This window comes from Hibiscus syriacus, unplaced genomic scaffold, assembly GCF_006381635.1.
Source record: "Hibiscus syriacus cultivar Baekdansim isolate YM2019G1 unplaced genomic scaffold, ASM638163v2 tig00112206_pilon, whole genome shotgun sequence".
Classification (NCBI taxonomy): Eukaryota; Viridiplantae; Streptophyta; class Magnoliopsida; order Malvales; family Malvaceae; genus Hibiscus; species Hibiscus syriacus.
This window is the reverse complement of record NW_024063267.1, coordinates 53591-66850: the sequence shown is the minus strand read 5'-3', so window position 1 is coordinate 66850 and position 13260 is coordinate 53591. Positions and strand designations below refer to the sequence as shown.

Sequence of the window (13260 nt, the reverse complement as noted above, 5' to 3'; positions counted from 1 at the left end):
AATATTATGTTTGATATTTTTCTTGGTGCAATTTCTGTTTTTAGGATAATAATCAGGGGGAAAAAACAAAGAAAACCTAACTTCTAAGTCATGAATCTCTTACCACTCACTTTTAATGGTTTAAATATGTTTTCAGTCCTTGTACTTCTGAGATTTTGAAATTTATTCTCCTTACTTTTAATTCAAAGAATTTAATTCCTACTTGTTTGATTTATTAAGCTAAGATGGTTACAAAATAGTATTTGTTCTTAATACTATCAATTATTTGACAATGAACACTCAATTGCCCATGCTGCAGTCACTAGTGCTTGAACCCGAAATCTCTAAAAATAATAATATTTCTTTTAACCACTAAGGCAATTTAATTAGTGTGAATATGAACCTAGAAAACATATATTTCTGGAAATAAACGAAGAGAGACTAAATTAAAAAATAAAAAAGCTACAGGGACTGAAAGCAAATTAGACTCGTCCATTATCTTATATGAAGGAGAATCCCCATATCCATTCTCACTTCCACATATCCAAGCGTTCATATATAGAAGTTTTCTTTTTCTTTTTCTTTTTTTCATTTATTCAAAGAATAACTGAGAGAGAAGAAGAAAATGGAGAAGACGATACAAGCATTAAGCCATCTATACGTCACCGTTTTCATGTCGGTGTTCGCGATCTGCATAGTGAGTCCGGTAATGACAGATGTGACCATGTTCGCCGTCTGCCCCGGCACCGACGAATGCTCCTTCGCCATTTACCTGACCGGTTTCCAGCAAGCCGTACGTTTCTTCTTCACCCTTCGTTTATTTATCATCTTCCATTTCTGTTTATGCAAGGAATTTCCGGGAAAGTTTCACTTTTTCCTTTCCCCTCCACAAATAAAAACTTCAAATTGTTTAGAGCAAAACTGATAATAAATTGTTTAATTAACTTCTATAATTACAAATGAATTTGCAATTGAAGTGTATGAAAACTAAAATAATAGATATTTAAAAAAAATTATTTACCATTTTCAGACTTTCCTTGAGTGTGGTCTTTAACTTAGTATAATGAAGTACTATTAAATGTCCAATCTATTCTTCACGAAGGTATTTAAACCATTTTAAAATAATTTCGATACTAAATATTATCCCTTTAGATATTTGGACCATCAACAATATTAATTTTCTTCGACTAAAATTATATTTAAAAACACATAAAAGTTTTGAAATAACCAAAAATTTTGAAAACATCAATTTCAACCCCTAAACCCATGTCGGTCACATTCATTTGTCGTCGATAAAGCTCTACTTGACTAGGGGTGAGCAACGAAACCGAGAAAACCGAAAAACCGACACGAACCGAGTAAAACGGTTCGGTTCGGTTTGGTTTTAAACGGTTCGGTTTCGGTTCGGTTTAAAGGCTTCATTTTTTTGATTCGGTTCGGTTCGGGTTTTCCATATGGAACCCATTTATTCCATATGAACCGAATAGGCAATTTTTGTAAAAAATTATAGTTTCAAGTGATTTTTCATTGAAAAACCGAAAAACCGAACCGAACCGAACCGAAAAACCCGAACCGTTAAAAAACCCGAACCGAACCGAAAAAACCGGTTTCGGTTTTTTCGGTTTTTTAACTATTCGATTTCGGTTTCGGTTTAAATATTGAAAAACCGTTTATTTCGGTTCGGTTCAATTTTTGGTAAAAAACCGAACCGAACCGAATACACCCCTATACTTGACATCACCCTGCGATCGAAATCCCCATGAAATTGTGATCGATTGACGATCGATTGATGACAAATCGATGTTTTACAACAAACAAACCCTAGGATGAAAATCGCGATCCCACGCGATTCTAACGACAATCGATGAAAATTATAGCGGCGTATGACTAGAAAGATGACAGGAACTACGTCGGTTGCGGTGTCGTGGCTAGAAAGGGTTGCGGCGGCGATGACAAGTTAGGGTTAGTATTTGAGAATTGCAGGGATTTTGAACTTTTTATAATTTAAGAGAAATTAGGATTTTATAACTATAATAATATTTTTAATATTTTTTAAAAAATTAATTTTAAAATTACTAGATTGTGACACTTGTCTCTTAACGAAAGAAATTAATGTTGTTCACAGCCTAAACATTTAAAGTGGTAACATCTGTAACATTATACACTGTGATCATTCAAAAATTAGTTTAGACACATATTCGTAAAAAACAATATATTTTCGAGAATTATTTTGTATTTGAGTCGGAATTTAATTTTTAGTTAATAAGTGATTGTAAACAACGGTAAAAAAATATTTAGTTGTTATTTGGGTCAATTACATAAACGATCAAACTATGATTTAAACTTCTAATTAGTCTCTAAGCTTCTAAAAGTTTAATTGAATCATAAAAAATATTAATATCATATCAATTAGGCCATTCAATTAATTAACTATCGATTTGAACATTAAATACAAGCTCAAATTAATTAACTATCAATTTCACTCACTATACTTTAAATTTGTTTATTTGTTTAATTTTCTCAATGAATTTAATACAATTAGTGTTTTTGGTAACTCAGCCGTTAAATATTTAGCGGCGTTAAAACGACGTCGTTTTGCATCTATATAACAACTGATTTATAACACCGTTTAGTGAAAAAACGACTAAGTGACCAGAAATGCTAATTGTGTTAAATTCAATGAAGAAATTGAACAAATTTAAAATACAGTGAGTGAAATAGGAGAGAAGTAAAATTTAATGATGATTGATGTAATTGACCCTAAAAAGAATAACCCTCTTAAACTTTACTAACATGGTCTCTATTTTTAACATGTTTGATCCGAGCTACCCCTGCAACAGGTATGCACGTTTTAAAATATTCAGCCTTTTCACATTAGACTTAATCTAACGATTAAATTAATAAAATAAAGGGTAAAGAATGTAAATGGTCCCCGACTATAGAGTACTATTTTATTAAGTCCATCGACCATTAAAAGTTATAAAATTGTCCTTTAACTATAGAGTGTTGTTTTGTTGAATCCCTCAACTATTAAAAGTTATAAAATGGTCACCCGACTATTCATTATGTTCCAAACTTATCTTTTTCTACTAAAAAATAGACAATATTATGAGTTGAATATTAATTGGTTAACTGTGATATGATAAAATTTGATTCCAAAATCTCAAAAGAGTATAATATCTTAATCATCATATTAACATTAAGCTTAAACAATTTTCAATTTTTTAATGAAAAAAGACGAGTCTGAAACATAATGAATAGTCAAACGACCATTTTGTAACTTTTAATAGTCAAGGGACTCAACAAAACAATACTCCATAGTCGAAGGACTATTTTGTAACTTTTAATAATCGAGTGACTTAATAAAGTAGTTCCCCTATAGTCAAGGGACAATTTCCACTAAGATAAAATTTATTGATATGATGTTGATATTTTAAATATTTAAAATGAATGGTATATTTGGTGGGGTGGTACCTTTCAATTGTAAGCAAACATATGCCCTAATACGCAAGGTGCTATTTGGGATAAATTGAAACGTGCAACCTTAATACATATTCAATTAAAACGGTCGCAATTCGAACATTTGTCCCTCTTTGGTCACTGGACATCATGTGTCTTTGTTGTGTCACATTAGCTAAACGTGACAAAAACTTCGTATTATTATGAAAATCCAAGCAACTTGGGACAGCTTAAACAAAAGGGTCATTTAAAAGTTTATCTTTAATATACGAACAAAGTGATCTTAGTGGTTAAAATGATGATTGTTATTTTTAGAAGTTTCAAGTTCGAGCATCAGTAACCGTAGGATATTCTAACTTCATTGTTACTTGAGTATAAATCACCACAATGTTAATGTTTTATTTTGCAACTAAGAATGTTAAAATTTTGTATAATTTTTTAGGGTTAACATGATAAGATTTTAAGTAAAAATCATCTTAAATTAGTTGTCATACAACAGAACAACTCTTATTGTTTTAAAATTAAAGGTAAACTACATATCTAGCTCCTAAACTATTAGTTTTGGTTCGTTTGAGTACTTAAACTTTCAATTTTTTAAAAGCATACTTAAAGTTTAATTTTTGTTTCATTTTAATACCCGTTCAAAATTTAACGTTAAGTTTTGAAGAAAATAAATGTTTAGGAACCAAAACTAATAGTTAGGTGCTAAACGCGTTAAGTTTTTAACAATAGATATTAAAATGAAATAAAAACTAAAATTATTAGGTATGATTTAAAAAAAATTAAAAGTTTATATACTAAAACATATTAAAAATGATAGTTTAAGTACTAAACGCTTAATTTACCTAAAATTAATTATCGAGAAGGATGTAGACGTAGTGTTGGTACGAAGCAAATGACATGTAGAGCATGGAAAATAATTGAAGTCACAACAGTGTTGTGACTTGTGACGAGTGTGATGTGATGGAAGCCTGCAGGTGACGGGAGTAGGTGCGGCCCTGATGCTGCCACTTATTGGGAATCTTTCCGATCAGTATGGCCGCAAATCTCTCCTCACTTTACCCTTGACTTTGTCCATAATCCCCTTCGGTAAGTGTATATATATATTATCAGAATTGTGTTGAATACGGATACTTTGAGTTATATACATGGATTGTCTTGTTGCAGCTGTATTGGCATGCAGCAGAACAACCAGTTACTTTTATGTGTATTACGTGCTCAAGACACTCACTGCCATGATCACTGAAAACGGCACCCAGTGCCTTGCCCTTGCTTATCTGGTACCCATCCCTAAATCACAAGCTTCATATTTTGTTTATATAAAGCTCAAGTTGTTGTGGTGTTTACTTTGCAATTGCAGGCGGACACTATACCAGATAGCCAAAGGACATCTGCATTTGGGATCCTCACAGGTACTTCCTCTGCTGCATTTGTATGTGCAAGCTTTGCGGCTCGTTTGCTCTCCCCTGGCTCCGCATTTCTGGTCGCTACGGTTGTATCGATGGTCGCGGTAATCTACATGAGAGTATTCCTCGAGGAAAGTATACCGATGGAGATGACAGTATGAGTATGACACAACCGATCTTGAAAGAAGGCGAAGGCATCGATGCTTGTCTAGGAAGAAGCCTGTGTTCAAGAAAATCCCATCCCTCGGGACATTATTTGTTTTCTCAAGAGCAGGTATTGCTATGCTATACATACATACATATATTTGGTTTATCGATATGGCTGATGAAGTTGTAATTTCAGTCCATCATTTACCCGAGCAGCAGCTGTTGCTTTCTTCTATAATCTTGCAGAGGGTGTGTTGCCAACTTCGACATTGGTATGCTTTTTTTCATTTCCAAATGTGAAAATAATGATCACTTTTACCATAGTTTTATAGTCTCTTATTATAGTTCAAACCCTGCAGTACTTTTTGAAGGCTCGTTTCCACTTTAACAAGAACCAGTTTGCTGATTTGAGTGCAATTTTTGGAATTATAGGGACCGTTTCGCAGGTATGAAAACACCGTCGATACATTTCTCGTACCTATTCCGATTCGTTCGTCAATCTAGAAACGGTGAAACATGGTTATTCCCTATATGTTTCTGAATCATATTCCTGCAGCTGTTTATCATGCCCTTGTTGGTATCTCGCATAGGAGATGGAATGTTGCTTTCAATAGGACTCTTGGCTTCAGTTATACATGTGAGTTGTATTTCTCAACTTATGCTGATCACATTGTACCCATGCTTGGAAGACAAGTTACCGATGAATTTTTTTACCTGCTTTTATTTTTGCAGGCCATTCTTCACGGCTTGGCCTGGTCACCTTGGGTAATTTCCTCATGTTTCTTTCATACTGTCACGATTCCGTGATAACCGCTTACCCGTATTTATAAACTAACTCTTTCCTTCAAACGATTCGGTGTTTTCCTGCAGGTTCCATATGCAAGTACTGCGTTCGTTGCGGTCATGGTCTTTGTACTACCATCTGTAAGTTGTTTCTTTTGATGCCATCTCATGGTGAGCTTTGCTCTATTACCAGAAAGACTTCGACTAATTACGAATTATACAGTTACGCAGCATTGTTTCGAAACAAGTTGGTGCCACGGAGCAGGGGAAGGCTCAAGGATGCATCTCAGGAGTGAGTTCATTGGCCAACATCATTGCTCCACTGATCTTTAGTCCTCTCACAGGTTTGTGAAGTTTGGTGTTTTCTAATAAATTACTTTCTTTTTTTAACTGTTGAAGGCCAAATAAACACCGACTTGTTCTGTTATGCAGCATTATTCCTATCTGAAGAGGCACCATTTCATTTCCCTGGCTTTAGTATCTTCTGCATTTCTATCACAATAGTATGAACTTCTTACTTGGGATAAAAGCAACCATCTTTTTTTACAGTTTCCGATCCGGTCTTGTGAAACTAAACCGATTCTTTCCGGCTTTTATGGCACAGGCGATCGCCTTCGTCTTGAGCTTGACGATAGGGAATGCTCCTTTAGATTCGAGTGAAAACAGCAGCGAGGTGCATGGGGTTTAGACAGAAGCGTGTGAAAAATGATGTATGTATGTCTAGTAAAATTATAGTCTAGGACAACGCCTCTTGAGTACATTATTTTATGTTATGTGCTGTTAAAATTAATGTTGTTTTGTTTACGTCATGTGCTGTTAAAATTTAGTGTAAATTATATAGACGTTAGGATATTATTTTGTTGAATATTTTGATTATTAATAGTTACAAAATAATCATCTGACTATATAACGTTGTTTTTGTTGAATCTTTCGACTATTAAAGGTTACAAAATGTCACTCGGCTATTCATATATTCTAAACTCATCATTTTTTATTAAAATTTTGACGATAATTTGAGTTAACATTAACATGTTGACTGTAATATAATAAAATTTGATCGCAAAATCTTAAACGACTATTATCTATCAATCAATATGTTAATTTATAGCTTAAAAGATCATCAATTTTTAACGAAAAATGATGAGTTTGGAACATATGCATAGTCGAGTAATTATATTGTAACTTTAATAGTCGTAGGATTCAACAAAGCAACATCTTATAGTCGGTGAACTAATTTGTAAGTTTTAATAGTTAAAGGATTTAACAAAACATCATCTTATAGTTAAGGGATTATTTGAGTATTTAACCCTAAAATTTAACTAATTATATAATCGAAATTGAAATTAATATTATAATTGAACAAACTTAAAATTTTATTTTTGTAAACGATAGAATAGTAGAATTTACCTTTTTTTCATAAAGAAAAACACTTTTGGTTTAAAAACTTTTATGAGCATATCATGTAAAGTTCGAACTCAACTCAATAAGTTTACGAGTAATTATTTAATTTTTTTATATAATTCTTTATAGTTATTTTAAAAAAATATTTCGTTAAAATATAACTAATTTAAATAAATAATTAAAAAGATGATAAGGTATCAATCTATTAATTTTCTAATAAACAATAAAAAATATTAAATTATTAATTAATATTTTTTATTATAAAAAATCAAACCTTATTTATTATTTTAAACTATTTGTGAATTGTTACCATGAAGTTTATACTTTGAAATTGTTTTATACGCTCCTTTCATATTTTTTCGATTAAATTTATTAATTTATATTTATATAAATATATATATTATTAAATTTTATATATGATTAAGAAAATAAGATAAAAGTTTTGATGGATTTAACGAGTAACGAGGCCAACAATGAATATCGTGCTTACGAGCAATGAGTTTAACAAGTAATGATTTGAACAATATGTTTTTTTAACAAATATGAATCGAACAAAATTTTAATAAACATAACTAACATCAGATTGAGTAACAAATTTTTTTTAACGAGTAAGAGACCGTTAATTGAAATCCAAGAAATGCTTCAACAGGTATAATCGGATGCTTTGGAGTTTAGTGATTTTTGACACGTAGTGTTTTCAACGGTCAGATTTTGCTACAAAGAAGGAAGCTTTCAACGACAAGGAACTCGAGAGGATCAGATGATAGCAGTAAGCTTAACGTTAAGTATTCCCCCGCCATGGAACCACCACCGCCTCCGGCCAACGCCACCGTTAATCAAATGTGAGAGCGGGGGAGTGCCACTACCAAAGCAAGGTCACCGCTTCCTCTCTTCATTAGCGTCCACGGCCGACGTCGACGACCCAATAACCACTAACCGGTTGATAAAGAAATTCGTAGCATCATCGCCAAAGTCCATTGCTTTGAACGCGCTGTCTCATCTTCTCTCTCCCCGCAATTGTCACCCTCACCTCTCCGACCTCGCGTTTCCCGTAAGTTCCCTTGCTTTGAACGCTCCTCCACGACAGCAAAAACCACTTTTTCCCCTTAATTCTGACACGGGGTCGTGTTTTTTTAACAGTTGTATACTAGGATAACTGAAACATCATGGTACCTTTGGAACCCAAAGTTAGTTGCAGAGTTAATTCCTCTGCTGTATATACAAGGTAAGCACGATGAATCCGAGGCTTTAATCTCTCAAGCCGTTTCGAAGCTAAAGTCTCGAGAGCGAGATCTTGTTCAATTCTATTGCAATTTGATCGAATCTTGTTCTAAACATGAATCAAAGCAAGGGTTTAATGAAGCTTACTGTTACTTGTCTGAACTTGTTCGTAATTCTTCATCGGTGTATGTCAAACGCCAAGGTTATAAATCAATGGTTAGTAGTTTATGTGAAATGGGTCAGCCTGATGAGGCTGAGAATGTGGTTGAAGATATGAGAAAAAATGGGGTTAAACCTTCATTGTTCGAGTTTAGGTTTGTTTTGTATGGGTATGGGAAAATGGGATGTTTTTGAAGATATGGAGAGAATGGCGAACAAGATGGAGAAGGAAGGGTTGAAGTGGATACTATTTGCTCGAATATGGTTCTTTCGTCTTACGGGGCTTATACGAAACTTTCCGAGATAGTTCATTGGCTGCAAAAAATGAAAGCTTTGGGAATTCCTTTCTCAGTAAGGACTTGCAATTCTGTCTTGAATTCATGTCCTGTGATCATGTCTTTGGTTCGAGGCTAGGGTAGATTTCCGGTTTTGCTCGCGGAGCTGGTTGAGATTTTCGGGTAAAGGAATTGGTTGAATCTTCTTCAGTATTGGATGAGGTAATGGAATGGACTGATTTGGAGCTAAAACTAGACTTACATGGTATGCATCTCGGTTCGGCTTATGTGATAATGTTGCTGTGGATTGAGGAGATGAAACGCAGGTTTAAAGTCGAAGAATGCGTGATTCCTGCACAAATTACTATTGTTTGTGGATCTGGAAAGCACAGCAGTGTTAGGGGAGAATCACCTGTGAAAATTTTGATCAAAGAGATGATGATTCGAATGAAGAGTCCAATGAAAATTGATTGGAAGAACATCGGTTGTTTTATAGCCAAAGGACAAGTTGTGAAGAATTGGTTATCCCAGCTGATGTAGGAGATCAGGTTTCGGTTAATATTTGATGGAATCAAGATCAGTAAGTTCCTCGGATTGAATCAATAACATCTGCAATTTTCTTATTTTGTTTGCTTTTATTTTGTTTGATCTTTGCTGAAACTAGTTCGAGTTAGTTTGTATTGCTCTTGGGTTTTCATATCAAATAACACGAATTTCAGCGCGAGTTAGTCTACCGAACTCATCATAGTCATGCATGTGTGAACCATCGAACTCGGTCCTCGGGTCAGTCTCTAGTTACTCACCATTGGAAGAAATATGCAAGAAAATACAATACTAGATTTAGCCCATACCTCTTAACCTGTCAAACACCCAATGAAACTAACTTCTTTTTCGGCTGTTCATATAATCTGTGTTACGAGAGCATTTTCCGAAACTCTTTTTGCGCTGAGGTCACCTGTATAGACCACACTTCTCAAACTCGGCGCATATGGTGTTTCGTGTTTCCATTCAGGTTCTTCCTCAGAACCATTTCTCTTCAAAGAGGAAGCTGCCCTTCCTGGACTTCCGGAAAGTGGAGTTGAAGAACAAAAGGTTGGTGTCGCAAAAGGAGAGGCATTAGGGGTGTGCTGAACTGAGAAGGGGCTGGGAGACATTTGCCTCTGGATCGGACGACTTCTCAAGCCGCTCCTGCTGAAAAGGGAATTCGATTCTGCTGCAGCACAGTGCTTGATAGCATCATCAACATATAAGACATCATCTATCCTCGCCATAATGTTGAAGGCCAAACTCTCCAGCACCCTTGAGTAGCTTTCTAGAATTGACTGGCCAACGTCCTGCAATTAAAACAACGAGGTCGACTCAAACCTCAAATCTAGCGACAGTGGAAACGAGATAAACGTTATTTGTATATTCACTCAATATAGGCCCCATTATCCCCCATGAAAATGCTGTGCTCCCAAGATCATGGATGGTACACATTGGTAAAAGATACAAGGAAGCAGCATTAAGTTGGTCCTATCCTTCCTAAGGTGCTACCAGATCCCATTTATTAGGCCACATGGTTAGGCAGACAGGTCAGAATATTTCTCCGATGACGTTCAAAAACTAGAAATGCCGGTTCAAAATACCTTATTATATTGAATTTTGTTCATATCCAATGCTGTCTGTGGAAGACCAGGAAACCGAACCCTCAAGCTCTGTAAGAGGGTCTCGGCTCTTCGAGATAGAAAGTTGTTCTTTTCACTGTCGGACATAAGGCTTCTGACCTTTCCTCCCCATGAAGAGTGCTTACCTTTCATGCGATTCATGTGTTTCCTCTGGTCTCTCTGCTTCCAAACATGTACTGCTGCCTCGATCCTGTTCACTATTTCCAGAGCATGATGTTCCGTTGACAGATCAAGGCAACCGGGGAGACATTCAGGCGAGAAACAATCCGCTGTTATGTAGCGGTAGATAATATCTCCCAGACAAGATTTTCCATTCTGATGACAAGGAAAATGTGTTAATCCTTCAAGCAAATGTAAGAAAAAGTAGGCCAAAGTGACAAGGAAAATATGTTAACCTTTGGTAATGTTTCCAAGTAAGCAGTAGGTATCTCCATCTCGGCGAGCACGCTGTTATTAATCGCCATGGCTGCCTTCAGTATTTGATTTGTGCTATCCCTACATTGTTGCAACTTCTTCCTCGCGTCCTCCGACAAACCATTAGGCGGCACTTTCGGACATGGCAACCACCACTTCTCTTCCTGCCTAATCGAGGGCCTCCCTCCAGAAACAGATGAAGAATAAGCAACACAGTCCCCACCGTCGCCCACAACTATCCCACGATCAACATACCAAAACTCCGTCTCACAAAACCCGTCGAGCATGGTGACCAAAATCTCATCGAGCTTCTTGACGGCGGGGAGGTTTATATACAGATCCGACCTTGGCCTTGGCACCATGACTTCATAAGTGCCTCCTCCGGGGAAATTTTGAATCGATGGTACAAGTTCAACGATCGAATCGCTCACGCACAAGAGCCACTCCATTTCCCTCCTCCACATGGCCTTCTTCGGCGGTGCTAACGGCTTTAATCTCCACAACTCGCCAAACACGGTAGCTGACATTACAAAGAAGAGAAGCCGTTTACATATTTACATACTATAAGGAATTGTAAGAAAAATCGAACTAACCGGAGAGATTCGTGATTGCATTTGAAATGGCGAGTGCAGTACACACTCCTTTCCCACCTCCCGACATGTCTTCTCCTAAAAGAAGCTTAGCAAATCTCTCCTTCATCATCTCAATTCCTATATAACATTGAATACGGTACAAAACCCAGATGAATGCTTAATTATCCAAAACCCAGAATCAGCACATAATAGGAACAAAAAGCAGTGAAAGGTGCAATCTTTTATTCTACTTTTAATAGGGGGAAATGCAGAATGAAAGAAGAAACCGGAAATACCGGACAAATCGGCGTGATGCTTCTCAATCTTCTCATCATCGTCCCAAATCACGACATCCCTCCCGCCAATCACCGGCACCTGAAAGCCGAACCCTCCGGCAGCCATTAACCTCGGGGATGACGTCATCGAACTCGAACAACCTTCTCCGTCGGGACGCCGACACGAGAAGCTACTGCAACTCTCGGACTCGCTGACGTCGGCGCTCATACTGTAGATCCCGCACCGCTCGCTCTGCTGACCGGATCCGTCGTCGGAATATTCACTTGCCATGATGTTTAACAGAATGAACCGGCTTTGAAAAGAAAGAAAGAAAAAAAACCCTTAGCCGCACATTTGCTAAGAAAGAAGGAGAAATGTTGGGTTTTTACTCTTTACCAGTTGTGGCAGTGAAGAAGAAGAAATCAGATAAGCCCGTGGTGAGTCGATGACATGGCGCCAATTTTGTTTGCGTGTGAAAGGGACCAAACGGCCGCTAACTCTCTTGCCGGGGAACGTGAAGGGTTAGGGAGCGGACGTTTGTACTTGCAATGATATGTGCTCTCATCCATAAGCGTCGATCGATTAAAGGAATTAACTGGACTTAAAGATTGGGTAAACTAAACAATTAATATCTAAACTATCAATTTTAATCCGTTTTAGTACTTAAACATTTAATTTTTTTAAAATCATATCTAATATTTAATTTTTATTTTATTTTAGTACCTGTTATTAAAATCATGTTTAGTACTTAAACTATCAGTTTTGATTCATTTTAGTATATAAATTTTCAAGTACTAAAATAAAACAAAAGCTAAATTTTTAATGGCGATATATTAAAATAAAATAAAAATTAAATTTTAGATATAATTTTTTAAAAAAAATTAAATATTAAAACGGATCTAATTTAAATAATAAACACGTAGTTTACATTTAAAGATTCCATCTTGGTCTATTTAATATGGAATCTGAACCGCTAAAAGTAGTGAGAGTTGTAAATTATTATTTAACGGTTGGGATGCGGGGAATGGAAAAGAATCTTTAGTTGCTTAAAGGCTGACATCGTGCAGAAGATACATACCACAATCGATGTGGGATATGGCTGACGTCTCATATATGAACACAAATTAGTATGATTAATAACATAGGTGTAATATCAATTTGGTTTATTTAAGTGATAAATATTTTTGTTATTATTTAAGTAAGTTGTGAGTTCGAGTTTTTTTGTATATAAAAAATCTTCGTTAATAAAATCACTCATCAAAATTTGATGTACAACATAAATTGATTTAAATTAATCAAAATAAAATCTTGAGATAAAAAAAATTAACATAAGATGAAATTACATGTCTCTTAGGGATCGGATACCTCATTTATAACTATTTAATTACTGGACGTAATAATAATAACGAGAACACATATAATTTATAGATGTGGAGTTTGATTCACGTGATCGAGAATTTAAGATGAGGCGTAGAGAAACATCATAGGTCGGCTGGTCGGA

The 13260-nt window shown here is 35.6% G+C and overlaps 1 protein-coding gene and 2 pseudogenes across 1 annotated transcript; 2 read left to right on the top strand and 1 right to left on the bottom strand.

Annotated features, from left to right (window-relative positions):
- Nucleotides 1-524: 524 nt before the first annotated feature.
- On the top strand, nucleotides 525-6633 carry LOC120175395 (annotated as a pseudogene).
- A 1302-nt stretch (nucleotides 6634-7935) lies between these two features.
- Nucleotides 7936-9392, top strand: LOC120175360 (annotated as a pseudogene).
- A 61-nt stretch (nucleotides 9393-9453) lies between these two features.
- LOC120175359 (rop guanine nucleotide exchange factor 1-like) lies at nucleotides 9454-12291 on the bottom strand. Its single transcript, XM_039181992.1, has 5 exons — nucleotides 11780-12291; nucleotides 11505-11621; nucleotides 10893-11431; nucleotides 10459-10812; nucleotides 9454-10164 (listed from the first exon to the last, which is right to left on the bottom strand). Exons 1-5 carry the CDS (start codon nucleotides 12048-12050, stop codon nucleotides 9730-9732), a joined length of 1716 nt encoding a protein of 571 aa, XP_039037923.1. The 5' UTR covers nucleotides 12051-12291; the 3' UTR covers nucleotides 9454-9729.
- Nucleotides 12292-13260: the final 969 nt, after the last annotated feature.